This window comes from Pseudorca crassidens, chromosome X (genome assembly GCF_039906515.1).
Source record: "Pseudorca crassidens isolate mPseCra1 chromosome X, mPseCra1.hap1, whole genome shotgun sequence".
Taxonomy (NCBI): domain Eukaryota; kingdom Metazoa; phylum Chordata; class Mammalia; order Artiodactyla; family Delphinidae; genus Pseudorca; species Pseudorca crassidens.
The window spans coordinates 21,450,551-21,477,754 of record NC_090317.1 but is presented as its reverse complement, the minus strand read 5'-3'; the positions used below and the strand labels follow the sequence as shown (position 1 = coordinate 21,477,754).

At 52.3% G+C, this 27,204-nt stretch overlaps 1 protein-coding gene across 1 annotated transcript; it reads left to right on the top strand.

Moving 5' to 3' along the window:
• Positions 1-190: 190 nt before the first annotated feature.
• On the top strand, positions 191-27,202 carry XPNPEP2 (X-prolyl aminopeptidase 2). The gene is made up of 21 exons (XM_067722262.1): positions 191-641; positions 2,907-2,977; positions 4,481-4,591; positions 5,531-5,594; positions 6,599-6,703; positions 6,947-7,033; positions 8,045-8,191; positions 11,472-11,573; positions 12,231-12,312; positions 12,596-12,791; positions 13,552-13,641; positions 14,779-14,888; positions 15,577-15,654; positions 16,760-16,831; positions 18,813-18,873; positions 20,132-20,201; positions 20,696-20,800; positions 21,220-21,279; positions 21,791-21,867; positions 24,687-24,776; positions 25,065-27,202. Exons 1-21 carry the CDS (start codon positions 593-595, stop codon positions 25,257-25,259), a joined length of 2,022 nt encoding a protein of 673 aa, XP_067578363.1. The 5' UTR covers positions 191-592; the 3' UTR covers positions 25,260-27,202.
• Positions 27,203-27,204: the final 2 nt, after the last annotated feature.

Sequence of the window (27,204 nt, the reverse complement as noted above, 5' to 3'; positions counted from 1 at the left end):
GGAAAGTCAGTCTCCGGCTGTAATTAACTTCTCCGAGGGGTGCAGTGGGGCTTCACAGGCACTGGGCAGAGAGGACACTGGCTTTTTCTGAGTCAGGCCAGCTCAGAAGAGACGGAAGGATAAACATCCATCTCAAAGCAAAAGTGAGGCTGTAGCCAGAGCCTGGGGTGAGGCAGCTAATAGGAAACAGCTTGCTGGAGGGAGGGGGACAGAATTCGGGAATGGCCAAGGCTGGCTGCTGGAGAGGGGGCTGGGAGAAGCAGGCTGATTGAGACCAGCTGCTCCTCCTCTGTCTCAGAGATCTTTGGACTCTGCCCGGGGCAGGCTCACACCCTATTCTGGGTAACAGGGAGCCAGCAGATGTTGCCTGGGGCAGTCGAGCCTTCTCCACCCAGCCTGACTCCTGGAACCCTCAGAAACCAAAGACCAGAAGACTCTCCATCCACCAGCTGGACACCTTCTCCCCATTGCCAGCCCCCCCACCCCCCGGCTGCTCCTGCCCCGGAAAGGCCTGGAGGAAGAGGCCAAGGAAACAGCCCTGCCCACTCTCCCTTGACCCTCCATCCACCCAGCACTGGCATCTGAAGACCCCATGGCCCGGGCTCCCTGGGGATGCTGCCCCTGGCTTGTCCTCCTCTGTGGTATGTGCATCACCCGTCTCTCCCTCCCACGCTGGGAGGGCAGGTCCAGCTGGAGAGCAGTTCTGGCCTCTCCCCTGTGGGCTCAGAAAGGGTTGGAGTGAAGTCTGGGCCTAGGTTGTCTCTTTTTTTCTTGGTCCCTCTCTCTGTCTTAAGGAAGAGGAACCCCAGGGCCAGTCCTGGGGACCCTCAAGGCTCACCTCAAGTCTGATTTGGCCTGTTTCCATTCCCACCTGTTAAAGAAAAAATGATTCTGGCTCTTGTTAAAAGAGGAAGGAAGATTTTATTCAAGACTATTGTAATAGGGGCGCTGCAGTAGGGGAGAACGATCAGGCTCAACTCCGAATACAGCAAAGATGGCTGAGGACTTCTTGTCCATGAGCAGAGTGAGGGGGTCAGTGGATGGAAAATTGCCAAGAGGAGACATCAAGGGTGAGGAGATTCTTGCTAAACTGACTTAATAGGATCTTGCTGAAGGCAGGGTGATCAAATATCAAGGATGGGAGATGAGGAATTTGATCAGATATCAAGGTTGATGAGATACTAAGGGTGGGGAATTCTCTCTAAACTGACTTAGCAGGATTCTTGCTAAGACTGGGCGATGCAGGCCCAGTAAGGACAGGATGGACTTGGAAGTCAAGGCCTAATGGAGAAGAGGGCTTGGTGGAGTCTAGCTAAAGTTTGGTCTTTGTCACCCTATGGTGTCCTGTTTGTACTCTTTAGTCACAGCTAAGTGCCCAGCTCAGCATCTTCCACATCCACTCCACCCTGGCCCTAGGGAGGCCTCCTTCCCTTTGCTCTGTGGCAGCAGGACCCTACTCATTCATTCAGTACCCAGTTCCTGACACCTTCTCAGTGACAGGCCCCATGCCAGGGACCACAGAGTGGTTCGGCTGCAGAGCCTGCCCTTGGGAGCCACAGCCCTGACCTCAGAAAACAGCAATTGGGGTGTCTAGAGGGACATGGGTTGGCTGTGTCTTGCTTCTTATGTTGTTGTTTTAGCGCCACCATTTTGCCAGATATCTGTTCCTACAGAAATGAGTGTTCATTTTCTTAAATCAACAGGGTGGGTCTCATCTCTCCCTTGAGTTTATGTGACCGGGAGAGATAGTGAGGCAGGGCATTCACGGTGTTAGAACCCAGCGGTACTCCTTCCATCTGTAGCTCAACCCACTCAGAAAGGAAAAGTAGAGTGTCTCCCCAAACTCAGACCCCCATTACCTCTGGGGAGATTCCCCCCCAAAAGGTGGGGTGCTGGAAGGAAGGCCTATCAGAGACCCCTGGACTTTCAGGGTGTGAAGACCCAGAGCCTGCAGGACTTAGCCCAGTGCGCGGCGCAGAGCAGGGGCTTAGGAAATGTTTGCTCAATGAATACTGGGCGACTCTTCTTGGGATACACCAAATTTGGGGCAGAGTCCCAACTGGAAACTGTCTCTATACATTCTGTCCCTTCTGGGGCACCACCCTTCCATGGTTGGCTTTTTTGTACTCAGATGGCCTGGGTTCAAATTCCTGCTCTGCCACGGACTCACTGTGGTAAAACTTGGGCGAGTAACTAAACGTACCTGGGCCTCAGCTTCCTCTTCTGTAGAAAGCAGACAATAATCCCCATCTCCCAGGGTTGTTGCAAGTATCAAAAGAGATACTATAGGTAAATTGCAGGGTTCGGTGTCTAGCACATAGTAGGAGCTCTTTAGATGCTAACCCACCTTTCCCCACCAGGGGACGATGTCAGCCTGGGATTGCTGGCTTCTGTAGCCTGGAATGAGAGGCAGATACTTGGACTGTAAGAAATGGTAGAAGTGGGCCTTGAATTTAAGTAAACCCAATATATATAAAATTAGATTTATAGAAGGGTAAAACGAAGGTGGGGTTATTATTTAGCGAGATCCTCTAGAGCATTTAAGAGAAGATCTGATTACAAAAATTTAACTTACACACAACTTTTCCAGTTCGGTAGATCCTGAAAAGACCCAATTAGATTGGAAGGAAAAAAATGATTTAATGAGCACTAAAACCCATCCAAAAGTGGCAATCACTTGTCGATGAAATAGGTTTCTTTGATTGTGACCCAGGGTGCCAACCAATTCAGCCTGATTTCCTATGAAATGTAATTATTTTTATCCTCAAGTAGAGTTGGACAGCATCTCCTGCTTCAAAGGATGGAGGCCCTGCGAGGACCAGGAGGGGGGTTGGGGGAACATGTTCCCGTGCTCTCTAGGACCTATCCAGTCTCCAAGTAACCCTGGACTTTTCTCCGGTTTCTAGCTTGTGCCTGGGGCCGCCCAAAGTCACTGGACCTGAGAGAGGATGTGAGAAACTGTTCAATCAGCCCTCCGGTGAGGCCCTGCCTCCGCCCCGCCCCCGCCCCGCCCGGACCCACAGCTCCCACCTTCCTCCCCATCCCCCATGGGCCCAGCTGCTAGCCTCACCCTCTACCAGCCTTCCTCCTGATTTCCGGACTCTGGGGCCACTGTTTCTGATTAACCTCCCTCAGGGCGGGCGGCGCATTCTCAGGTGTCTGACATCCGCCCCCATCCCTCCCTCCCAGCCATTCCCACGGCAGGTCATCTCCTTCCCTCCAGGCCTGAGCCCAGGCAGCCCCTGCGAGCCGGAGGGAGGAGGGGCAACAAGGAGGGAGGAGGCCCCTAGCCAGCCTTTCGCTGAGGATAGCTAGGCAGAGGCCAGGAAGAGGATGGGAGGAAAGAAAACAACAATTCTAGAGGAACCGGGAGGAGGGCGGAAGACAGAGGGCTAGAAGAGCCAGCGCAAGGTCAAGAGGGAGAGGCCTCGGGTGTGAAGACTGTGAGAAGGCCCAGCATATTGGAGCTGGAAGGTCATCAGCTCCCTATGGAGACCAGAGGGGTTCTTTCCACAACTAGATGAGAGTGTGAAAGAGCTTCTCCAGACAGGAGCAGGCCAGAAGGTGAGGGCTCATGGGAAGGTGAGGGCTCATGGGAAGGTGAGGGCTCATGGGCCTGCCAGCAGGTCACTAAAGTCTTGGGACAAATGGGATACATCCGCTTGCCTCGTCCACTTTATGAGACCACTGGGGCAGGCAGGTAGGTGGGCAAACCACATTATTTTTATGTTAAAATAAACATGGATGTATCCTGGAGTAGAAGGCAAAACAAAACAAAGAGCCCACACTTTTTATTTTTAAGATAAAATAACCTTTAACAAAATGTCTGGCTTGGAGACGATCTTTCTGGACAATGTCCCAAACTGCTGGGGGTACTCATTCACTCTCCTCTGCCATTTGGGACCAGTGAGTGGAAACTTGAAAAAAGTCCCCAAGGTAGGACTGCCAGGTGAAACACAGGACGCCCAGTTACATCTGAATTTCAGATAATGAATAATGTGTTTAATATAAGTATGCCCCAAATAGTACTTGGGACGCACTTACACTAAAACATTATTCATTGTTTACCTGAAATTCAAATGTGACTGGGTGAGCATGCTGTATTTTGATTTGCTAAACTGGCAACTCTACCCCAAGGTATCCAAAGAGGGGCCATCCCCTGGCCTGGCCCAGTGGCAGGGCTCAGAACCCTGCAGTTCTTACCCACCCCCTACCCCATCCCAGACTCAGGTCCCATTACTGTCACAAAAAGTCTCTCTCCAAGCTCTTAAACACCTCCATCTCCACTCAGCCCAGGCACCGTAATCTAGACTAATCCATAACATCAGCTTCTGCACCATCCCTCTCCAGGCTGGCCCAGCCTACCCAACCCCAATCAATCCCTGCCTAAGGAGAGGATGGGGGCCCCGGCGACATTTTCTCTAAGCAATGTGTGTCTGTGTCTGTGTGTGTGTCTTGGTGTCTTCCTGTCACCTGTCAGTACCTTCCAGTTACTGTGGTCAATACCACAGCGCAGCTCACAGCCCTCCGCCAGCAGATGCACACCCAGAATGTCTCTGCCTACATCGTCCCGGACACGGATGCTCACATGGTGAGGGATGGCTCCTCCCACCAACCCCCCCCCTCCCCGCCCCGGGCTGGGTCTGGCCTAAGAGAACAGGCCACAAACAGGATGCTGTTAAGAATCGGAAGATGGAAGACAGAAAAAGGATTTGACAGGCAAAGGGAAGGAAGTGGGGAGCTTGGACACAGGCGTTTTAGGGCAACTGAAAGAATGTATTCCTCTACAGAGGAGAGAAGACATTGCCAAATCTCCTTGACCTCAGGCAATAAAACTATAAACAGCTTCAGAACGATTTTGATCAATTCCTAGATGGTGGATCCAGAATGAATGTTTAGGATACCCCTGCCCTAGGAGGTTAGAATGTGGGATGGGAACTGAATTAGAAGAACCCTGAGCTCCCTTCTGGCTCAGCCCTTCCCGTCAGCTGATGGATGGAGCGCTGAAACGATCCAGCATCCAAGATTCCACAAGTTTGGGGTGTAGGCTGGGAGAGGGGAACAGACAGGAAAGAAGATGGTCTGAGCCAGAACTGCTTTTCCCAAAGCAGCACCCCTGCCCACCCATCCCACCCTTTCCCACCCTGGCTCCACCTCCACCGCATCCACCTTCCCAGCAACAGCCCAGTTGGAAGAGAAGGCATTTTCAGTGTCAATACGATTACTTGAATTCATTTCCCCACCTGCCGAAAAGGGCTAAGAAGCTTGGGTAGGTAAGTGTCTGAACTTCTCTGAGCCTCAGTTTCCTCTACTGCAAAGTGGGAATAATGAGATCTGTCTCCAAGGATTATGAGAACCCAAACCCAATAATGTGTAAAGCTCTCTGCACAAGTTATTTATGATGTACCCATTGGGCTTGTAGGACTGGTTGAAACTGACTAGACAGAAAGAACCGGGATGTGGTTGGGGCCCTTCCATGTGGGGTGTGACTCCATGAAGAAGGCTAATGACGGCATTGTTGATTTCCTAGAGCGAGTACATCGGCGACTATGACAAGAGGCGTGCGTGGATTACAGGCTTTACAGGGTCTGCAGGTGACAGCCATTACCCGGCCCTCATTGTTTCTGGTGGGAGACCCAGAGTGGTCAGAGAGGCCCTGGTGTGGCTAGTTCTCAGCAGCCAGGAGCCCAGGAGCGAGTGTCCAGAGGCCCCTGCTCCTCTCTCTGCCTCCCCCTTCACCACTCCGAAAGGGGTCACCAGGGCACACATCTCATAGCCCAGCAGCCACGCTTCTGCGTGAGGCAGATGGCCCTCCTGACTTCTTTCCTGTGCTCGCTGCCTCGGCCACAGCCAGGCCCAGACGGCGCTCCCTGGGCTCCATTTCTGGGACAGTTGCTACCTCTATATCTAGCCACTAGGAGCCCACTGATTCCCTTCACACAATGGCTCATTTGGGGACAAAGTTTTACTTTGCTGGTCCTTTTATGGATAGCATCACCTCACGTGGCCAAATGAGACACAAACATAGAGGCCATTTATGGGGTCCCAGTTTTGGAATCGGCCTCCCACCTTGATCCTGGCCCCTTGAATGAAACCTAAGCTTCCCTTGCTGATCCTTAAACATCCCTCCCCTGGGCTTCAAGCTGCCTGGCTTGCCCATCACGGGCCCTTCTTCTCTTTGCAGAAGTCGCTGGGTTTGGCCTCTCTGCCTGTCCTCAGCTAAGCCCCTGGCTTAGTGTTCCCATCAGCCACTGCATCTTCATACTGACTGCCACACCGTCTTTGCTGAGAGCACCTACATGTAGCATCGACTTTTGGGGATGGCCAAAAGCAGACCCCACTTGTCCTGCTAAATGCCCCCTTAGGGAAGGGCCTCAAGGCAAAGCAGAGGTGCCCAACTCAGGACACACTTCCAGCTACCTTCCCCCCAACACTCTCTTTAACATCTCCTGCCTCACTCCCTTCCAAGCGAGGAGAGCAACTCTTTCCAGAGACCCCTTGTGACAATGTCAGAGCCAGCACCGCATTGCTAAAGTGCTAACCAAAGCCACGCTCTACACCTTCACCCCCCCTTCCAAGTTTCTCTGTTCTGCCCCAGGAATCGCCGTGGTGACCATGGGGAAAGCCGCTCTCTGGACCGACAGCCGCTACTGGACCCAGGCTGAGCGGCAGATGGACTGCAACTGGGAGCTCCATAAGGAAGGTAAGAGGACGGCACGGGTTTGTTCCCCAAGCCCTGGAACCCAGACTGGGTTTGGGAAGGTACAGGTGAGGGGGGTGCATGGAAGGCCATGCTGGGCCCCTGTGGGAAGCTCAAGAAATTTGGAGCCATCCCTAATCTTTGAGGCGGATATCAAGGAGGACAGATGTGGAAGGACTGTCACAGACAGAAGCCCGGCTGGAAGGCCTGGGGTAACCTCGGTGTCCCTTCCTGTCTTTCTCGCAGTTGGCACTACTCCTGTTGTCACCTGGCTCCTCACCGAGATTCCTGTTGGAGGGCGTGTGGGCTTCGACCCCTTCCTCTTCTCCATCAGTATGTTCTGCCCTCAGTCCCCGTGTTTGTCCACACCAACGAGGGAGATTCAGGCCCTCAGGATGTAAAGAAGCACATCTTGGTAGAAGGAGGTGCAGGGTGACTCTAAAGATAGAGTGTTTGAACTTGTAGTTGCAAAATATTTTGCAACAAGGGTGTATTCCTGGATTGTGTAATGAAAATACATTTAAAAGAATAAACATAGATTATCTTTTTAAGTCAGGAGTGCAGAGACCCAACCTAGAAGACTCAGGGAATCGTTAAGACCGAGCCAGTGGGTAGGCCGGGATGTTCTTAAACCTAGAACCATCCTCTGTGCCCTGGAACTCTAACAATCGGCAGTAGAATCACTTGGTAGCCCTCTTCTATAGGGCAGCTTGGAAGGGTCGAAGGAGTCGAGAGGGTTTCTGAATAAAGAAGCACAGTCCCTGGGACTTCCCTGGTGGTCCAGTGGTTGAGACTCTGCACTCCCACTGCAGGGGGCGTGGGTTTGATCCCTGGTCAGGGAACTAAGATCCCTCATGGCACACATGGTGTGGCCAAACAATTTTTTTTACAAAAATAAGCACAGTCCCCTCCCCTCCCATCCAGGAACACAGCTCCCTGAGCTCCCAGTGCCCCCGCCAGCTGGCCAGCCTGCCCCCAAGGGTGCCGTCCTCGTGAATATGCACTGAAAGGCTCCCACTTCAGATCTGGCTTCTTTGCCAGCCTTTCCAGTGGCCTGAACCTCACCATTCCTTTGGGCTGTGGCATTGAAGTTCAGTCGAACAGACAGGACCAAAATGAGGGCCCCGCAACCCTTGGCACTTAAAAGGGCGAGCTTAGCTAATTGACCGTGGGCAGTACTGGGGCGGGCTCAGGGCAAGCTGAAGGAGGAAGGTGAGAGTGCACAGCCCAGGCTGCTTGAGCGGAACAGGAGGCAGAGGGGACAAGAACGAGCTTTGCCTGCGTCACAATTTTCCCGGAGGCATACACAGGCAAGGGACAAGTGACTCCTTCCTGCCTCTGCAGATTCCTGGGAGAGTTATAACGTGGCCCTCCGAGACTCTGACAGAGAGCTGGTGTCCATCACCGTCAACCTTGTGGACCTGCTGTGGGGGTCAGAGAGGCCTCCGGTGCCAAGTGAGCCCATCTATGCCCTGCAGGAGGCATTCACAGGTGATTCCTACGCCCGTTCTCTTTCCCACCTTGGAGCAACACAGGCCCCCGCTGCTGCTCCTTTGGCTGAAAAATTCATCCTAAGAGGTCCCAAAGCAATGGTTCCATGTGTACCTGAATAGATTGGGATGCTTTCTTAAAACACAGGTTTCTAGGCCCCATCCCCTCAGAGAGTCTGAATCGGAAGTTCCTCGAAGCATATTTAGAAAATGCTGGAATAAAGAGTGTCAGGATTTGAAGCAAGAGGGAACAGGAAGGGGGGAAACAAGGGAGTCAGAAAAAGATGAAAAAACCCTACCCCTTTGAAGAGAGAAAAAAACATGATATGGGCTGCTTGTCTGGTAGTGAAGACTGGTTTGTATTGAATCATTCAGACCTTGACTTTGGGTCCTGCAGTGATGAGGAATTTAGATGTAAGATGGCTGGGGTCAGATGGGCTGGCATGGACAAAGGAAGCAAAAACTAAGTCAAGCTCAGTCTGTGGCACAGATTAGGGTTCAAGTGTTGGCCGGACCGCAAAGGAAAATTAACTGGCCCTCAGAATTCTAACATCGATAATCTTGACCCCGTTGACACCATCTAAATATGTCATAAAAGAACAGTGTGCTCTGTAATTCTTGTAAGTGGTAACTAAACTGACTGGACCCAGGCTACTGAGTATGAATCAATGTCTTGGCCACCACCAGCTTCTACCTCCCTAGGAATTCTGAACAAGCCCATAGACTTGGATTCCTAGAAATATTGGGCAATCTGAGAGGTCCCTTTCCACACACAGGTCTATGCACACTTCTTGTTTGGAAAGGAATCCCAAAAACAGGAGAGAAATTTCAAAATAGCGAGTCTGATGAAACAAGTCAAAATTGTGTCCAATTTTCTTTATCCATTCTGATGTAACTTGCAGAAACTTTCTGCATCTTGACGCAGTTTTTAAAGAAACTTGCTATCCAAGACATTTCCATCATAAATAAAACTCATTCCATTCAGTTAAAGAAGGGTGCAGTTATGTCAGGAAGAGGAGTGGATAAAGGGGAAAACCTTCCAGGGACTGGGAGAGAATTCACGTGGGTTTTATCACTTCCCACAAGTGAGAGGAAGCCAAGCCATCACAGGCTGCTAGTCTTCAAGGAAAAGCCATCCAGAGCCAGAACTGGGCCTGGAAGCCCAAGAACAGAGTCTCTAAGCTCACAGAGACAAGAGAGACTTTCTCTCCAGCCACTCACAGGTTTTAAAGGGGGCAAAGAGCAAAGGGAAGAACGTGAAAAGTTCAAAGACACCTGTGTGTATCAGACAATTTAAATTGGCTTTCGTTTGTTGTCTCAAAAATGTATCACATCCATGAACCTTGAAAACATAATTCTAAGTGAAAGAAGTCAGTGAAGGCCCCATATTGTAGAATTCCATTTGTGTGAAACATCCAGCGTAGGCAAATCCATGGAGACAGAAAGAGGATTAGTGGTGGCCGGGGGCGGGGGGCTGGGGAGAGAGGCAAATGGGGAGAGACTGCCTAATTGCTACAGGGTTTCCTTTCGGGATGATGGAAATGTTTCTGGAATTAGATAGTGGTGGTAGTTGCACAATTTTGTGAATGCTCTTTTTTAAAAAAAATTTATTTATTTTGTTTAATTTATTTTATTTTTGGCTGTGTTGTGTCTTCGTTGCTGCACGCGAGCTTTTCCTCTGGATGCGGCGAGCAGGGGCTACTCTTTTTTTTTTTTTTTTCTGCGGTACGCGGGCCTCTCACTGCCGCGGCCCCTCCCGCCACGGAGCACAGGCTCCAGACGCGCAGGCCCAGCGGCCATGGCTCATGGGCCCAGCCGCTCCGCGGCATGTGGGATCTTCCCGAACCGGGTCACGAACCCACGTCCCCGGCATCGGCAGGCGAACTCCCAACCACTGGGCCACCAGGGAAGCCCAGGGGCTACTTTTCATTGTGGTGCACAGGCTTCTCATTGCGGTGGCTTCTCTTGTTGCAGAGCACGGGCTCTAGGCGCATGGGCTTCAGTAGTTGTGGCTCGCGGGCTCTAGAGCGCAGGCTCAGTAGTTGTGGCGCACGGGCTTAGTTGCTCCGCGGCATGTGGGATCTTCCCAGACCAGGGCTCGAACCCGTGTCCACTGCATTGGCGGGCGGATTCTTAACCACTGTGCCACCAGGGAAGCCCTGTGAATGTTCTTAAAGGCACTGAATTGTGCACTTTAAAATGGTTAAAATGATAACACTTTATGGTATGTGTATTTTACCACAATAAAATAAACCTAGAAGAAGTATCGCACCCAAAGCTTTGGTTCTTGATGAGCAGTTTCACCTGTTTGCATAAAGATTTTTTAAATTGAATTATGTTGTTTATGCTAATCTCTCAGCCCAACTAGGACCCTTAATGCTTATGATCTTCTGCGAGCAAATCCCTAGCCCTGCCTAGGGGCAGACTCTTTAGAGTGATTACAGGGAGCCGGTGGGGGGGGGGGGGATGAAAACCAAAGTCCTAGAACCAGGATACAAGCATCCCAGAAAGGACAGCTCTGTGACACAGAGTTTAAGGACAAGGTTGGAGACTAACAAGGTTAGCAAGATAGTCCAATGTCTATACCGATTAAGAGTGTGAGCCATGTAGTCAAACAGACCTGCGTTCAAGTCTCAGTTCCGCCCCTTGCCAGCTATGAAAACCATAGATAAGTCACTTTACCTCTCCAAAGGCTCAATTTCCTTATCTGTAAAATGGGTCAAGTAAGGATTAAAACAATGTACACAAAGTGCTTAGCCCAGACCCAAGTGGCTTTAGTAAGTGCTGGGGTTACTGCGAGGAAGAGGATTAAACATGGCCCAGCCCTATCCCTTTGCCTTTCAAGTAGGGCTGCTCTCCTGATCTCTGTTTTGCATGCTTATTTGTTAATCAGAAAGTTATGCCAGATTTTCTATACACCAAGACACAATTCTACATACATTACAAATATTAGTTAATTCGGACCTCATAACAACTCTATTGAGGTAGACACTATTATTATAATCCATCCCCATTTTACAGATGTGCAAGATAGGACACAGAGGGGCTAATTTTCACAAGGTCAGCCAGCAAGTAATGACAGAGGTAGGATTTAAACCCAGACAGTCTGGGTCAAGAGCCCATGTCCTTAATGATTACACAAGTAAGAGTTTGGTTAAAGAAAGGGTTCTACTGCTTCTAAAGGAATGGAAAACCATTGCCCTAAGGGAGCCCTTCTCAGGAACGGAGTGCCAAAGAGAAGGTAGATCACTTCTGCTTTCTTCTGGCTCTTTTGCTTCTAGGAAGCAGCTGGCAGGAGAAAGTATCTGGTATCCGAAGCCAGATGAAGAAGCATCGTGAGGCCCCAACTGCCGTGCTTCTGTCCGCACTTGATGAGACGGCCTGTGAGTAGAGATTTGTGGATGCAGGGGGGTGCCTGGGTTCCCCCCAACCCCCAAGCCTCCTGGGCTCTGCAGCACAGGACTCCTCCCCCAACGACCACTGACCCATGGGTTCTGAGAGCTCCGTGGTCATGGCCTGCGGGAACTAAGGTGAGGGCAGGAGCTCACGTCTGCTCACTAAGGAAACCAGGAAGCCCCATGCAATCTGGGGCCAGCCCCCGGGCCATCAGAGGACCAGGAAACCACAGCAGCAAAGGCTTCTGTCTCATGAAGGGGAGGAGGCCCAGCAAACACCTCCCAACCTCCTGGGCACGAGCCCAGGGCACTCAGCTTCCCGGCTTTAGCACCCCGTGCAGCCCTGTTCTATCCCATCGTGGCTCAGCGCTTCTCACCTGACCCCAGCTCTGGGCTTCAGGTATTCTGGGAGCCCACCGACACCGTGTGCAGACTACTGGCTGGGTATCTGCCTTTCTCTGGGAGAAAGTGCCCCTAGCGCTCATTAGTGCTTCAAAGGCCCTCCCCCACTCCGGAAAGACTGAGAAACATTCAGGGGCAGAGGATGCCGGCGTGCGGCCAAAGCCAACAGTAGAGCAAAGGTGTCATATGTACTTGCGTCGGGCAGGTCAGCCTCAAATAGTCCCCATCAATTCTCTTCCCCAGGGCTCTTCAACCTGCGCAGCAGTGACATCCCTTATAACCCCTTCTTCTATTCCTACACGCTGCTCACTGACTCCTCCATCAGGTAGGGCTTGTCCTTGGCTTGCGGTAACGGACTTCCTCTAACTCCTCACTGCCCCAACATGCAGTCTTCCCAGAAGCGGGGTGCCTGCCCCAGCAGGACCCTCGAGGAAGCCTCCAATCAGCTTTTCCTGACCCCCTTGACCTCTGTTCCCACGTACTCCAAATCTGGTCTGCTCAGCTGCCTGGCGCAGGCGCCCTCTGACCTCCAGGAACAAAGGGCCGCTGGTCTTTTGCACTGTCCTTAGATTCTGTCTGGACCCTCCTGGTGTGCCCTCTCCACCTAGGTTATTTGCAAACAAGAGTCGCTTTAGCTCCAAGACCCTGCAGTACCTGAACTCTGGCTGCACGGATTCCATGTGTGTGCAACTCGAAGATTACGGCCAAGTCCGTGACAGCGTCCAGGCTTACACCTCAGGAGCCGTGAAGATCTGGATCGGGACCAGCTACACCTCGTATGGGCTCTATGAAGTGATACCCAAGGTGGGTTTGCCATGCACCGTCCTCCCCACCCCCCAACAGCCCTGATAAGTCTCAACCAAACGGGGGGGTGGGGTGGGCAGCCCCTGGGCCATTCTGGCAGTTGGCCAGTCAGCAGTGGTGCACTGAGTCCCCTTTCTAGGGTTTCCCGGGAAGAGACGGAACATCTGTCCATAGAGAGCTCAGAGATTGTCAAGGAGGCTGGGGGAGTACAGGCTGGTAGAGCAGAGGCTTTGAGGTCACCAAACCTGAGACTGAGAACTGGCTGTGCCGTGACCCTGGACAAGTGACTTAGTCAATCCGGCCTCCGTTTCCTCACCTGTAAAATGGCACTAAGAGTCACAACCTCAAAAGAGTCACTCTGAGGAGATTTAAAGGAGAAAGTGCATGTAAAGCCTGGTGCCTAACGCGTGGCAGGCGCTCAATAAGTGGTAGCTGTCGTGATATGAGATGTGCAGGAAACACAGTGTCAGAACAGCCCGTGGCTGGCAGGGGCCAGGCTCGGATCCATCCCAGAGTGCTGCTGGGATCCAGGACCAGGGAGGGAGGAGGAAGGGAGGGAGGGAGGGAGGGAGAGAGGGAAGGTTAGGCTGGAAGGGAAGACTAGGAAAGCCCTGCGTAGTCAGAAAGCACACGCGGGAAGGGCATTGCCACTCCAGGAGACGGCAAGTCTCATCTGAGCTGGAATTTCCTGCCAATCCTTTTCAAACACCACCGTGCCCTAGAGAGGGCTCCCAGACCGCTTCCTCTCTGCCCCTCACAGGAGAAACTCATAGCAGACACCTACTCCCCAGTGATGGTAACCAAGGCGGTGAAAAACAGCAAGGAGCAGACCCTCCTCAGGGCCAGCCATGTAAGTCCATGGGCAGGCAGACACACCAGCCTCTGGGGAGCTCCCGGTCTGATGGGTTAGAAAGGAGACCCTGCTGGAGGAGCCTGAAGAAGGCCCTCAGTGAATCAGAGACGTGGACGCCAAACTCCTGGGCACCCACTTGTGCTCCACCCTGTTGTTCCCAGGGTGGTTTAGTGGTTTAGAGCCTGGGCCCCGGAGCTATGGTATCTGAGTTCAAATCCTAGTTCCTCTACCCACCTCCTAGCTGGGTGACCTTAGGTAAGTCACTTCACCTCTCTGGGCCTCAGTTACCTCCTCTGTAAAATGAGGATCATAACTGTAACCCATAGCAGAGGGTTGTTGTGAGGATTAAAGATATATATCTACATTGTATAGTATAAATAATATATAATAAATAATGCATGTTTAAATATATTCATTGTAATACATAATATAAATATATATAGTGTACATATGTGCATTTATATATCTAATATGTACATATAAATATATAATAATTACATAAATATATGATACTTATATAATGATTATATAGTTCTATATGTATAATTATGTAATTATATATTTTTAATATATTGCTTTGAGCACTGCCTGGCACATTCCAAGTCTTAAATAAGTGTTACTTATAATAATTCCTTCACCCCAGGGAGAGGATGGCTTGCCCCTTTGGATATTCCTGTTAAAATTAGGATACATTGCCTCATTTTTGAAAACTTTTCTTGTGGAAAATTTTAAGCATATACAAAAGTAGAGGAAGTAGCATAATGATCTCCATCACCATCACCCAGCTTCAATAATCATCAACTCAAGGCCAATCTCATTTCCTCTACAACCCTACATTCATTATCTCCACTCCCCCGTGTCCTCGGCTGCTGGACGATTTTAAAGCAAATCCCATCTATCATATCGTTTCTTCTATCAACATTTCAGTATCTCTGACAAGAACTCTTTTCAAAACATGACCACACTCTGATCATATATATAAACATTAATAAGAATCCCTTAATATCATCGAATAGCGAGGAAGACCCTCGTGTTTTTAAAGCTCAGCTCCCAGAGCAGTCCCCCCATCTCCTTCATCCCTGAGCCCCGGCTGAGACCATTCCTCGGCCCACCTCTCTGCCTGCCCTGCTCCAGGTGCGGGACGCTGTGGCTGTGATCCGTTACTTGGTCTGGCTGGAGGAGAACGTGCCCAAAGGCACCGTGGATGAGTTCTCAGGGGCAGAGCTGCTGGAGAAGTTCCGAGGGTGAAGGACCACAGCCATCCTTTTCGGCTGACTGTCTTAACGTGGGGGTGGGGGCAGGGAGGGGGGATTGGTCTCCTTATGGGGGAAGGAAGACCCTCCTAGTATCTGAGGGCCCCACTGGAACAAGGAGTGACAGGTTCTTGGGTGGTCGTGGTCGGGAAGCGGGGCAGAGGTGTTGGATGACATTCCCCAGCTCTGCAGAAAGTGGGACAACTTGAAGGGCCACAACCCAACAGCGCCCCCTAGTGTCTGCTTCAGGCCAGCTCAGGCCAGGTAGGACCTTGGACCACTTGAGAATATCAAGGTTGGGGAGGGAGGTTCCCTGAGGGCACACTTAGCCCAGGATGCTGCTCCGGAGTTGAGGGAGTTTTCAGATACAGGGAGCTAGGTTTCTTCACTCTTGCTTTACTAGGAACTCACTTTGGGACACAGGCCTTGGTTTCCCCATCTATAAAATGGAGGTAGAGGAGGAAAAATTGGCCTCTACAATCTCTGCTTCTCTGACCTTGAGTGGTCTATGAGTGACAGGTCAGGGCTTGGGAAGTGACAGGAGGTGGGACTGGGAAGGCCAAATGGAGCCTGGCTGAGGTAGAGGCAGCCGTCACCTTCACTTGCCCTTGTTGGACATCCTGGGCCCAGCCTAGTCCCTGAGCCCACTCATTGATCATTCCTGCCTTGTCCTTTCCAGAGAAGAAGAGTTCTTCTCCGGATCCAGTTTTGAAACCATCTCTGCTAGTGGCCTGAATGCTGCCCTGGCCCACTACAGGTACTTCAGAAGAAAGAATTTTCTGGGGCTCTGTGGAGGACCTGAGTCCACATTTAAGCTCTGAGGCCTTTAGCATTGTGGAGGCTGGAGGTGCGGAATGGAGCCCAGTCAGGCGTTGAGAGTCTCCTTTGAATTAAAAGACTTGATAATCTCCCTGCTCGAGAGGCTGGGACTTTGTGAGCACTCTGGGCAGAAGGATCTGGAAGGGAGATGGTGGGGCTGCTGCTGGATGTGTTTCCTTGGCTTCCTGTGAGTTATTTAATTCTTAAAGCTCACAAGCACATGGGGAGAAGGGCCCATTCACTCTGCCTGAACCAACCAAGGTGGGCCCAAGATGTAGGCTGGCCAGATGTTTGGCTCTGTACAAAACAAACACCTGCAGGCCTGCCTGATGCAATTTGGGGGTGGGGAGTCGAGCCAACCAGAGGCCTCAGCCTGGCAAGGACAAAGCAGGGAAAGGGCAGACACCCTCCAGTGGCTGGCCTGACCCATCCCAGAATTCCCTCCTCCAGTGTCCCCAAGACTTCAGCTGCCTTAGCCCAGCCCCTTCTCCCTACTAGAGAGTAACAGGGTAGGAACTCCTCAGCCCTACCAACTCCTGCTCTCCAGCTCCAGCCTCAGGTACCCTCCCTTCCTGTGCCCTGGCTTCTTGGGGCCCTCTGCTCCCAGAGGTGGCAAGAAGTTAGAGAAAGCCCTAGACTCAGCATCTGGGTTCAGGCCCAGCTCCCTCACAGCTTTCCCTCGGGGCCTTCTGTAAGCCCTTGCTCTGCAAACCTGTTTCTCCTGATGTAAAAAGAGATAGCTCAGCTGGGTGCTCATTAAAGTTCTCCCGTCTCCCACACTTGGGGCTCTTTCCTTTCTCCCCTCCCTGGGGACCAGGGCCTTGCTCGGGGAGGTGCAGGATGAACAGATGTGCGCTGAGGACATTAGCAGCAGAAGCTCAGTAGTCTCCCAGGGCCCTTTGGGGGATGATGGCTTCCCCAAAGGAGTTAGCTAGAAGGCCGGCCCCCAGGGGGGAGGAGGTTCCTCTGCTTTAACTCAGGGCCCCCACCTCACCCAGCTCAGGGTTAGGCTGCTCCTTTCTCAGCGTCTCTCCCCTTCCCAGCCCCACCAAGGAGCTGCACCGCAAGCTGTCCTCAGATGAGATGTACCTGCTGGATTCCGGGGGACAATACTGGTATGTACTCCTCACCCAGCCCTGGCCCGGCCGTCTCAGCTCAGCCAAGAGCCAGCCAAAGCTTTCCCTTCCTGGGCATGGATCCTTCATCTGAGAAAGGAGAGGCCTGGACTGAATGTGCCTGAGTATCCTTCCCATTTTCACACGTGGGGGTCCCTGCCCGGTGGGCAACAGACAGAGGCCAAAACAGTGGGGATGCCCACAGGTGCTGCCCTGTGAGAATCAGGAAGACTCCCCTTGTGAAAGTTAAATGTTTTTTAAGCCCGAACATTATTACACAGTCTGAACAGCCATGCTCAGCAGCCCCGCCTGGCTGCACAAACACAGCGCCCATATTCTCACCGACTCATGCACACCCTGGACACGTCCCGCACGCCACCAGCATGATGCATTGTCCTCACCACCTCTTCCCTCATTGTACGGTGAGGTGACCATGTCATGGGGAGTGGGGGCAGGATCAGGCCTTCAAGAGCAGTAGGCAGGTGAGTGAAGCAACCTCAGGGGACACCTGCAGCACAGTTGGGACAGGGCACACCCATCAGCATGCGGATGTGTCTGCGAGTAGACATGTGCGTGTTCTTCTGAGTGTGAGCACAACCACAGATAGGGTTATGCGGTGGGGGGGCACTGTCCCGTGCTCCAGGACCCCACAATCTGTGTGTCCACTTGTGTGCTCTCATTGAAATTAGTATATACCCATTCAGTGAATGGCATTTCTTTAGATGTGGTACCTTTGTGCAGTGCACAACCTGAACACCTGGACATGACAGCCATGCAGAATAGACTAGGCCCATTCATTCACATGGGAGCTGAGCTGAGGTGGGCTGGAAGATTTTCCCTTCTCATCTAGGAAGCAGGTGGACTGTGGGAAACTTAGAGTGGGGGATAGAAAGGGGCACGCTGAACTGATGGAGGAGCAAGGAATAGTTTCCCATCCTCTATCCTGCGGTGAATGTGCTAATGATAAAAGCCCTACACTTAGCCTTAACGGGGCTCTGGAAGCCAGCCTGGCAGGCGCTCAGCCTAGCAGCCTTTGCAGTCACCGGTGTGGCGCTGTGTATACTTGAGATGGCCAGTGTGCGAAGGGGAAGTGAATTCTTGGGGCGTTGCTGGATTGGGGCATGCTTCAGCAGGGTGAGGCCGGGTAAATGGCCATCTCACTTCCTCTTCTCTCCTTCTGAAGAAGTCGGCCACGCCCTGTGACCTGCTCCCATGGAGGAGTCCCTAGGGCCCTGGGATCATTCCTCACTGCCCCCACCCCCGGGGGGTGGCCACAGCAGGCATCCTGAGGGAACAGCTGCAGCTGGTGGTTGGGAGTCAGACTATTTGGCTTCTGGCAGCTTTGGTTCACTGGGACTCTGAGCAAATCCCTGGGGCAGATCCATGTTTACAATGGAGAGAACTGTGTGGAGTCAGTGCTTGCGCCAGACCTGGCCTCACTGAGGCTCAGGGAGGGAGATAGCCTCATGGCCTCAATTGCCTCACCTGTGAAATGGAGATAATGACGTCTGCTCTGCCTCCCTCCCTTCTATAAATGGCAAATAAGTATATGAATGTGTGAGAGTGCTATGATCTCTCTGGACCTCAGTTTCCCCATCTGTAAGAATGGGACCATCCCTTCCTACCTCCTAGGAAGCCTGGAGGAAGCCTTGCTTTTAGAGCCAGCCTGGCCCGAGGAAACCCAGATTTACAAAACAACCAAAATGGCTGGTATGGGGGTAGAAGATGTGTGTGGGGAATTGGGACTCTCAGAAAACATAGTGATTTTGAATGTGATAGCTTTGTAGAGCCCCTTCATGCATAGATGCTGAGTTTGGGAATGGCATGATGGCAGCCATCCTCTTCCTTTCACCTCCCTCCCCACCCCCATCCCAGCCCTGCCACTCAAACCCCAGTGGAAAGCACTCGGGAAGCACGTGGCCACGATCCCTACCCCAAGGTGTTCAGAAGAGTTGGACATGTTGATTGTCCTTCTCCACAGGGACGGGACAACAGACATCACCAGAACAGTCCACTGGGGCACCCCCTCTGCTTTCCAAAAGGTAGGCATTGGACCACATTTCCCTACCCACACTCACCCAACGGACACCCAAGCAACCACTCCGCCAAGAGCCATTTGATTGTACAGAGGCTGAAACTGAAGCCCAGGGAGGTTAAGTAGTTTGCCCAAGGTCACACAGCAAATTAGTACCAGAAAACCCAGTGCCCCCAACTACTTCCCCAGAGATATTTCAGGCCCCCAACAGGGCCCCAAGCTTATCATCATCCCATTTCAGTAACTCAATGAACAAATATTTTCTTAGTGCTGTCTGTGAGCCTAGCACTGTGCTGAACAGAAAAGAGGAAGACAGGCATTCCATTCCAGGGGGAGAGAAAGGCACCAGCAAAGTCTCAGAGGTGGAAAGGAGCTGGAGGTTTTCAGAAAGCAGCGAGGGCTGGTCCACTTGGGGTCGAGGCAGGGACATGGTCTGTGTGCCTCTGGGGGCCTCTGGGGGGCTGGAGAGCAGGGGGCCACATTTGTGCATTCAGCAAGTGGACTGTGGCTCAGACATTGTGCCAGAGACAGAGAGAGAGAGAAAACAAACACTGGTCAGGCCTCAAGGAGCTCAGTTTAGCTGTTAGATCCAATGCCCCAGGCTATCATGCTCAAGATGACAAGCCTGTGGGGGGGGGGGCGGTGAAGGGGACTCACCAGGTCGCCACAGGGAGTGACCAGGAGAAGAGGCCACTGTCAGCCCACCTCCCTCCCTCTTACCACAAGGTAACAGCCCTGACAGAGCAAGGCCGACCTGCCAATTATCAGGCCTCAACCCAACCATAAGGCCTTAAGAAAACTAAATGGTGATCGTGATCATGGCAATGAAGGGTGCTGACCTCTATTTGAGCATCTAGTCTGTTGGGAGCACCCAACATGCACGAGTCTACCTAGTCCTCCCAGCAACCTTATGAGCTGGTACTATGACCGTTCCATTACAGACCAGGAAACTGAGGCACAGAGCGGTTAAAATCACTTGCCCAAGGTCAAATTTGTGAGTGGCCACGTCAGGATTCCAGCCCAGGGAGTTTGCCTCCCCAATCCCTACTGTTGTGGCCTCAGCTCACCCCCACCTACAAGCATCCCTGTGGACCAGCCAAAGGGAACCGCATGGACCAAGCCCCAGCTTTGAGCAGGTCCCCCTCGGTCTCCTCCGGCCATCCTCCAGAACCTGGGTGACCACACATGAGCATGTACTTCCCCCAAACATCCCCCAACCCAGGCCTGGGCCCACACACCGCATTCCCTCGCCCTCTCCCCATCAGGAGGCGTACACCCGCGTGTTGATAGGAAATATTGATCTCTCCAGACTCGTCTTCCCAGCTGCTACATCAGGTGGGTTTTGCAAACCAGGCTGGACCCAGAACCTCAGGCCCTGATTTCACTGCACTCAGACCCTGGGAGGCTAGTGGGGCAGGGATTATATCATCATCCCATCCACTGTATAGATAAAATCCAGCCCAGAGAGAGAAAGTGACTTGCCCAAGGTCACACAGAGGGTTAGTGGGAGAGCCAGGCCTTGAGCCCAGGCCTCCTGTCTCCTAGTCCAACTCAGGAGCTGGAGCCGGAGCTCAGAGGTGGGGGCGGTCAGTGTGGGCTGCAGCGGTCATGGGAGGATTCCTGGAGGAAGCGGGTGTCTTCACAGATGGGGAGGTCCAGGTAGTGGGTACAACGTACAGTATACTGGAGATAGGGCATGGTTACCTGCCTCTCAGGGGGCCCTCTCCTCAGGCACCATCCTGGTGGTTGGTCTGGAAAAAGAGAGCAGGAAGGGGCAAAGCCAATAGTCTGGGGTCCAGCCAGCTGACCAGAGGTCATCTCTCTTCCAGGGCGAATGGTGGAGGCCTTTGCCCGCAGAGCCCTGTGGGATGTTGGCCTCAATTATGGTCATGGGACAGGCCACGGCATTGGCAACTTCCTGTGTGTGCACGAATGTAGGTATCTCCTCAGCACTCCCCTGGAGTTCCCCCTCTTATGAAAGAGGTGGAGCGTTTCACAGGTGTGGAAATGACCAGGACCCACAGAGGTGCAGTGACCCATGCAAGGTTACCCAGCTGGTGGGGAGTTGGTGCTCCACAGGGTAAGTGAGAAATGCTGGCAGCTGGCCGCTCCGCTGGCATTTAGGACGGCCTCAGAGAGAGAAGAGGCAGGTCAAGGTCCAGTGGCTGACTGGCATAGACCCCAGAGAAATATAAGCCAGAGCCAGTCTGGTCTGTACCAGTCGCAGGTAGACGGTGATGCGGTGGACACACGCTGCTAGGGATCCCAGCTACCTGCTCTTCCCCGGAACCTGCTAGTTTCCAAGCTGGTGAGTGCAGGAGGGCTGACACTGTCCCTGACTCTCCCTTTCCAGGGCCAGTGGGATTCCAGTCTGGCAACATTGCCATGGCCAAGGGCATGTTCACTTCCATCGGTACGGCTCTCGGGGCTCCTCCAGGACCGCAGTCTAGGGAACGCCAGCCTTCAAGGAGCACAGCCCCACACAGGCCCGCCCCGGCTCCACCGCTGCACTCCCTCACCTCCCCACTCCCAGCCCCGAATGGGTTGTCCCACTCTAACCCCAAGCCCCTTCAGCCCGTACCCTCACTTTGCCCATGGGAGTTGGTTTCCAGCTGTACATCCAAACTCCAGAGTCTCCATTCAAGTGCCGGGGTAACAGGACAGTGGCACACAGGGAGAGGGGAGCGCCTCCAGGACCCAAGTGGGCTCTTAAGTCTTCCCCGCTGGGTCACAAGGGAGGGTGGGGAATCTGAAGTCTGGCAGTGGCCTCCGAGTAGCCACGGAGCATCTAACAGGTGCTGGGTCTGCCCAAGCCAACAGCGGGGGGCAGCCGGGCCCTCCAGCCACTCCTCAGTCAGCATAGGAAACCTGGGCTTGGGTCCCCTCCCCTACTTAATGTCACCAGCATCTCTTGTGCCTCCCAGAACCTGGTTACTATCAGGATGGAGAATTTGGGATCCGTCTTGAAGATGTGGCCCTTGTGGTAGAAGCAAAGACCAAGGTAAAGTGCCACTGGGGCGGGCTGGAGGTGTGGACAGCGTGGCAGTGACTCTGGGCTGCATGGGGGGTAAGGAAGGTCAAAGGAGAATTTAATGTAGGGTCATGAATTTATTTGGAGTCTTCCTTAGTGTCAGAATAACTCCATAAATCAGTTTCTCAAACCTGTTTGCACATTAGAATATTAGAATCACCTGGAGATTTTTTTTTTTTTTTTTTTTTTTTTGCTGTACGCGGGCCTCTCACTGTTGTGGCCTCTCCCGTTGCGGAGCACAGGCTCCGGACGTGCAGGCCCAGCAGCCATGGCCCACGGGCCCAGCCGCTCCGCGGCATGTGGGATCCTCCTGGACCGGGGCATGAACCCGTGTCCCCCGCATCGGCAGGGGGACTCCCAACCACTGCGCCACCAGGGAAGCCCGTGGAGATTTTTTTAATGCTAATGCCCAGGTCCCACTCCAAACCAAATGAATCAGTATCCTTGCCCTAAATCATTGGTTCTCAATGCACATAATAATCACCAGGGGAGCCTGTTAGGTATAAAGATTCTGTATAATAACAACCAACAAGATAAAATACCTAGATATAAACTTTAAAAGACTTACACGGAGAAAATCTCTACTGAGGGACATAAAAAAGATTTAAGTAAATGGCGGTCTCTGGAAATAAGCCTCAATATTATGAAGATGTCATTTCTCCCTAAGTTAATCTATAAATTCAAGGCAACCTCAATTTCAACACTTCACAAAATGATAGTAGAGTTTATTTGTAAAAATAAACATGCAAAGATAGCTAGATAGCTAGGAGGATTCTGGAAAAGAACAATAAGGGAAACTAGCCTTTGCAGATATTAGCCCACACTACGAAGCAGCCATCACTAAAACAGTAAGACACCAGAGATGGGAAAGACGGAACAGTGGAACAGAATAGTCCAGAAATGGACCCTCTAATTTCCATAAACAAGATGGGAATTTAGTTTACTATAAAGCTGGTGCTTCAAAACAGTAAAGAAGAGGAAGATTGTTTAATAAATGGGGGGAATTAAACTGAAGAACCTCACTGTTACACTAAAATAAAATTCCAAATGGATCGAGGTTTAAAGGTGAAACCATAAAAGATCTAGAAGGAAACCTATCTGAATTCATTTATAATCCCAGGGAGGAAAGGGGCCTTTCGATGTAAGACTCAGAAGTCATGAAGAAAGAGATTGATAACTCTGACCCAATTAAATAAAAAACATCTATATGGGAACAATACCACATACAAACTCAAAAGATGTATGATGAGTATAGCACGTGTGTCAGAGAAAGGGGGAATGTCCTTCTTTTACCACAAGCTTTTAAAAATCGAGTAAGACAGAAATAAGGAAAAGGGAAAAAATGGGCAAAAGACGTAAAGAGACAATTCACTAAGATCAACACAAATGGTCCATAAATGTGAAAAGATGCTCAACTTTATTCTTAAAGAAATACAAATCAAAGTGACAGTAGAATACCATTTGATTGACAAAAGCGAAAGACTTTGATGACACCCAGTGCTTGTGAGTTTGTGGGGGAAAGAACACTCTCATACACTGCTGGGGGAAGTACAAATTGGTACAACCTTTTGGGAGGGCAGTTTGGTAATATCTATCAAAATACATATTGAAAATGCCTATACCTTTTGTCTCAGCATTCCCACTGCCAGATGTATCCCTTCTGGATATAGTCGCAAAACGTCACTTCGTATAAAGATGTTTATACGATGATGTTGATTGTAGCAGTGATGGTAATAGTTTAAAAAAATGGAAGCAGACTAAATATCCTTCATTGGTTAAATAAATTATCATCTGCACACTATGGACCCTTAAAATGAGTGAGGTAGGGCTTCCCTGGTGACGCAGTGGTTCAGAGTCCGCCTGCCGATGCAGGGGACACGGGTTCGTGTCCCGGTCCGGGAAGATCCCACGTGCCGCGGAGCGGCTGGGCCCGTGAGCCATGGCCGCTGAGCCTGCACGTCCGGAGCCTGTGCTCCGCAACGGCAGAGGCCACAACAGTGAGAGGCCCGCGTACCGCAAAAAAAAAAAAAAAGAGTGAGGTAGACCTCCCTGTGCCAATATGGAGCACTCTCCTAGGTTTACTATGGCAGGGGGGCGGGGAGGTGCAGAAAAGTGTATAGTAGGATCCATTTTGCGTGAATTTTTAGAATATACACATATATATACTATATGTGCCAAAAATGTTTTCAGGAAGGAAACCAGGCAGGGAGGAGACTTTCCATTTTTATTGAGTATCTTTTTGTAGTTTGAATTTTCTAAGCACATATATGCAAGAGCTCTCTGGGAGATGGGAATTATGGGCTATTTCTTCTTCTTTATATTTATCTCCATAGATACCTCAATGGATAGAAACAGAGATATGGATAGAAAGAGAGCTGTAGATAGAGATGGAAATCAGATAGAAAGATATAAAAAACTAATACTTACCTTAAAAGTATTTAAATGTAGGTTCCCAGCTCTGCTCTAGAGATTCTCACTCCAGTGATCTGGGGTGTGGACCGCAGAATCTATCTACATGTTTAACAGGCTCCCTTGGCGCTCTGGAGGCACACACTTTGAAAAACACAGGCCTAAGTCTAAACTTCAGGAATCATGAGGGAAGCACCAAAGGCGGGTGCCTAAGTGGTAGACACGGGGGTGGCCAAGGGCACTGTGGAGGGTTCAGGCTTGACAAGGTCAGTTCCCCATGCCCAGGGCTTCTGGGTGGAGTGTTCCCTCCACCCCTTCAGCCTAGCTCCTCCCCCTCGCTCACTTCCTGCCTTCCTACCTTACCTGTGCCCCCGCCCCAGTACCCAGGGACCTACCTGACATTTGAAGTGGTGTCGTTGGTGCCCTATGACCGGAACCTCATCGACGTCAGCCTGCTGTCCCCCGAGCAGGTGAGCGAGCGCCCCTCGGCGCTGTTTCCCCTTCAGCCCTCGAGCCACTAAGTGCCTTCTCCCCAGCCCTGGGCCTCTCTCACCCCTGCTTCCCCTAAGCGAAGACCCTCTGCCCCTTCCTCTCCCTTGGGAGGGTCCACACTGATGGCACGTACAGGCACGCACTGGGGCATCCCTCCCCTGCTCACCTGATGATGGCTGGGGACCTGTGGGGACCTGGATGGTACCAAGCTCCCACACCTTGACAGCTTGGCCTGGGGAGGCCCTTACCCCTCCTACCTTTTGCAGCTCCAGTACCTGAACCGCTACTACCAGACCATCCGCGAAAAGGTGGGCCCCGAGCTCCAGCGGCGCCAGCTGCTGAAGGAGTTCTCCTGGCTACAGCGGCACACGGAGCCCCTGGCCTCCAGGGCAGCGCCCACCGCCTCCTTGGCCCCTCTGATGACAGTCTCTGCTCTCACCATCCTCAGCTGGAGTGTCTAGCAGCTCGAGACTCCCCTCCTGACCCTCTCACTCAGCTCCCCTCCCCCCCCCACCCGTGCCCCAAGAGCCCCTGCTGACCCATTGCCCTTAGCCTCCTTCTGCAGGGCCAAGCCCTAGGGGTGCAGGGCTTCTGGGTCACACCTTCGCCACCCCCAGCTCCCCCCCACACCTGGGCTTCGACATTTCACCCTCAGCTCCCCACCCCCAAACCCCCAGCCCCAGGATACAGGAGCCAGCTAGTCCCTTTCCTCCCATGAACCCGGTAGGCCTAGGCTGTAACCTGGCAGAGGCTGTTGTCGGCTCCACCCCCAAAAGACCAATATAGGACACTGCCCTAGCCCGCAGGGGCTCCGTGGCCCTAGGAGAACCCCACCTTGCCAGCACCCGCTGGAGAGAGCCAGACGCACACCGGCTCCTGACTTGTTGGTCTTCCCGCATCCTTGAGGCCACCTCTGGTCACCCCCACTGTCCCTGGCCCTGCAGTGGCCTCCTGGCTGCAGCCACAGGCTGAAGGAACAATTGCTGCCTCCAGGCTCCCTACTGTGCCTGTAGAGGGAGAGGAGGGGGTGGTGGCTGAGTCCTCTGGCTGTGTTACCGCCACCCCAGGGTCAGGGAGACCAGCCAGGTGAGGGGCACATACACCAGCGCCCCACCCACCCATGTGTGAGCCCATCACTCCTAAACCCTAGGCAGACTCCATGCCAGTTGACAGCATAGGGAGTTAAGCCGTAGCAATCTGGCCATGGGGTAGGAGAGGACGCGGAGAACAACCTAAGGCACAGTGCCCAATCACTCTCCCAGACTTCCCGGCACGTGTGTCACCCTTTGAGCTTTCCAAAGTGCAGCCACTGGGACAAGGCTGTTAAATCCTCCACACTCTTGGATGACCTTTAACCTGTGTGGGCAGAATCTGGTTTCCCCATTTTACAGATAAGAGAACTGAACTCCAGATGGGGTGGGACCTGCCCAGCGACACACCGTGTTTGGTGGGAACGTGGCGGGGCCAGAGTGGGTCAGCAGTCCAGCTCTTTTGCTCTTTGGCACCATGCAGAATCCCTTAGCCTACCTCCCAGCCCCTTCCAAGTTCGCCAAGCTGGGGCAGGGGGAGGGTGGGGGAGAGCTGTCTCTGGCCAGCCCAGCCGTTAGCCACCTGGGCTCACATCCTGCTGAATGCTTAAAACAGCCTGGCAAGGAAGCCTGCCTCTGGGTTTTGCATTGTCTGCTCTGCAGCCGGGGACTGCTGTTACCTGTGGCTTTTGTGGTGGGAGAGGAAGGGGAGGAGTTGCGGTGGCGGCGGGGATGTGAGGCTCCCAGAAGCTCAGTTGGGGAGCACATGTGTTTGAGAATGTGCAAGTGAGCATGCGTGCGCGTACGTGGATTCGCATGAATGCCACGCCCAGCCAACCACCTCCTGTGCTAAAGGACGGGTAGCCTCGTGGACCGGATGAGGGGAGCCCCATGCTGGAGGACTTGGCAAAGGTGGTCACAGAAAGTTGGGGCCAGCAGAAGTGGAGCAGAGTCAAGGGAGGAGAGAAGCAAGTCTCTGGGGCAGAGTGCTGGGCGAAGGCACCAGGCCGAGGAGTCCCCCAGACGGGACCACCAGGCCTAGCTTGCCGAGCGTGAGGGTGACCTGTGACAGTTATCACCACCGATACTTGCACCCAAAGGCCACAGCTCTGAGCCATCCTCACTGAGAGCCTGTAACACCCAACAGCGGGCCTCTGTTTGCTGAGTCATTTGTTCCCCCACAGGCTCACCCCACAAAGACAGCTGCTCATAATAAAATTAGTGGCCATCGTCGCCACCATCATCATCATCATCATCAGAGGTACCATCCACTGAGTGTTTACTATGTTCCAGGCACTGTGCTTTACATGCACTCTTTTACATGTTTTTATTTTTATTGTGGTAAGAACATTAAACATGAGATCTACCCTCTGAAATT

Coding starts and splice junctions, on each gene's coding strand:
- XPNPEP2 (XM_067722262.1), top strand. CDS start 593: ATGGCCCGGGCTCCCTGGGGATGCTGCCCCTGGCTTGTCCTCCTCTGT. Junction 5,595..6,598: donor AGGCTTTACAGGGTCTGCAG/GTGACAGCCATT, acceptor GTTCTGCCCCAG/GAATCGCCGTGGTGACCATG. Junction 20,801..21,219: donor CTTCCTGTGTGTGCACGAAT/GTAGGTATCTCC, acceptor CTCCCTTTCCAG/GGCCAGTGGGATTCCAGTCT.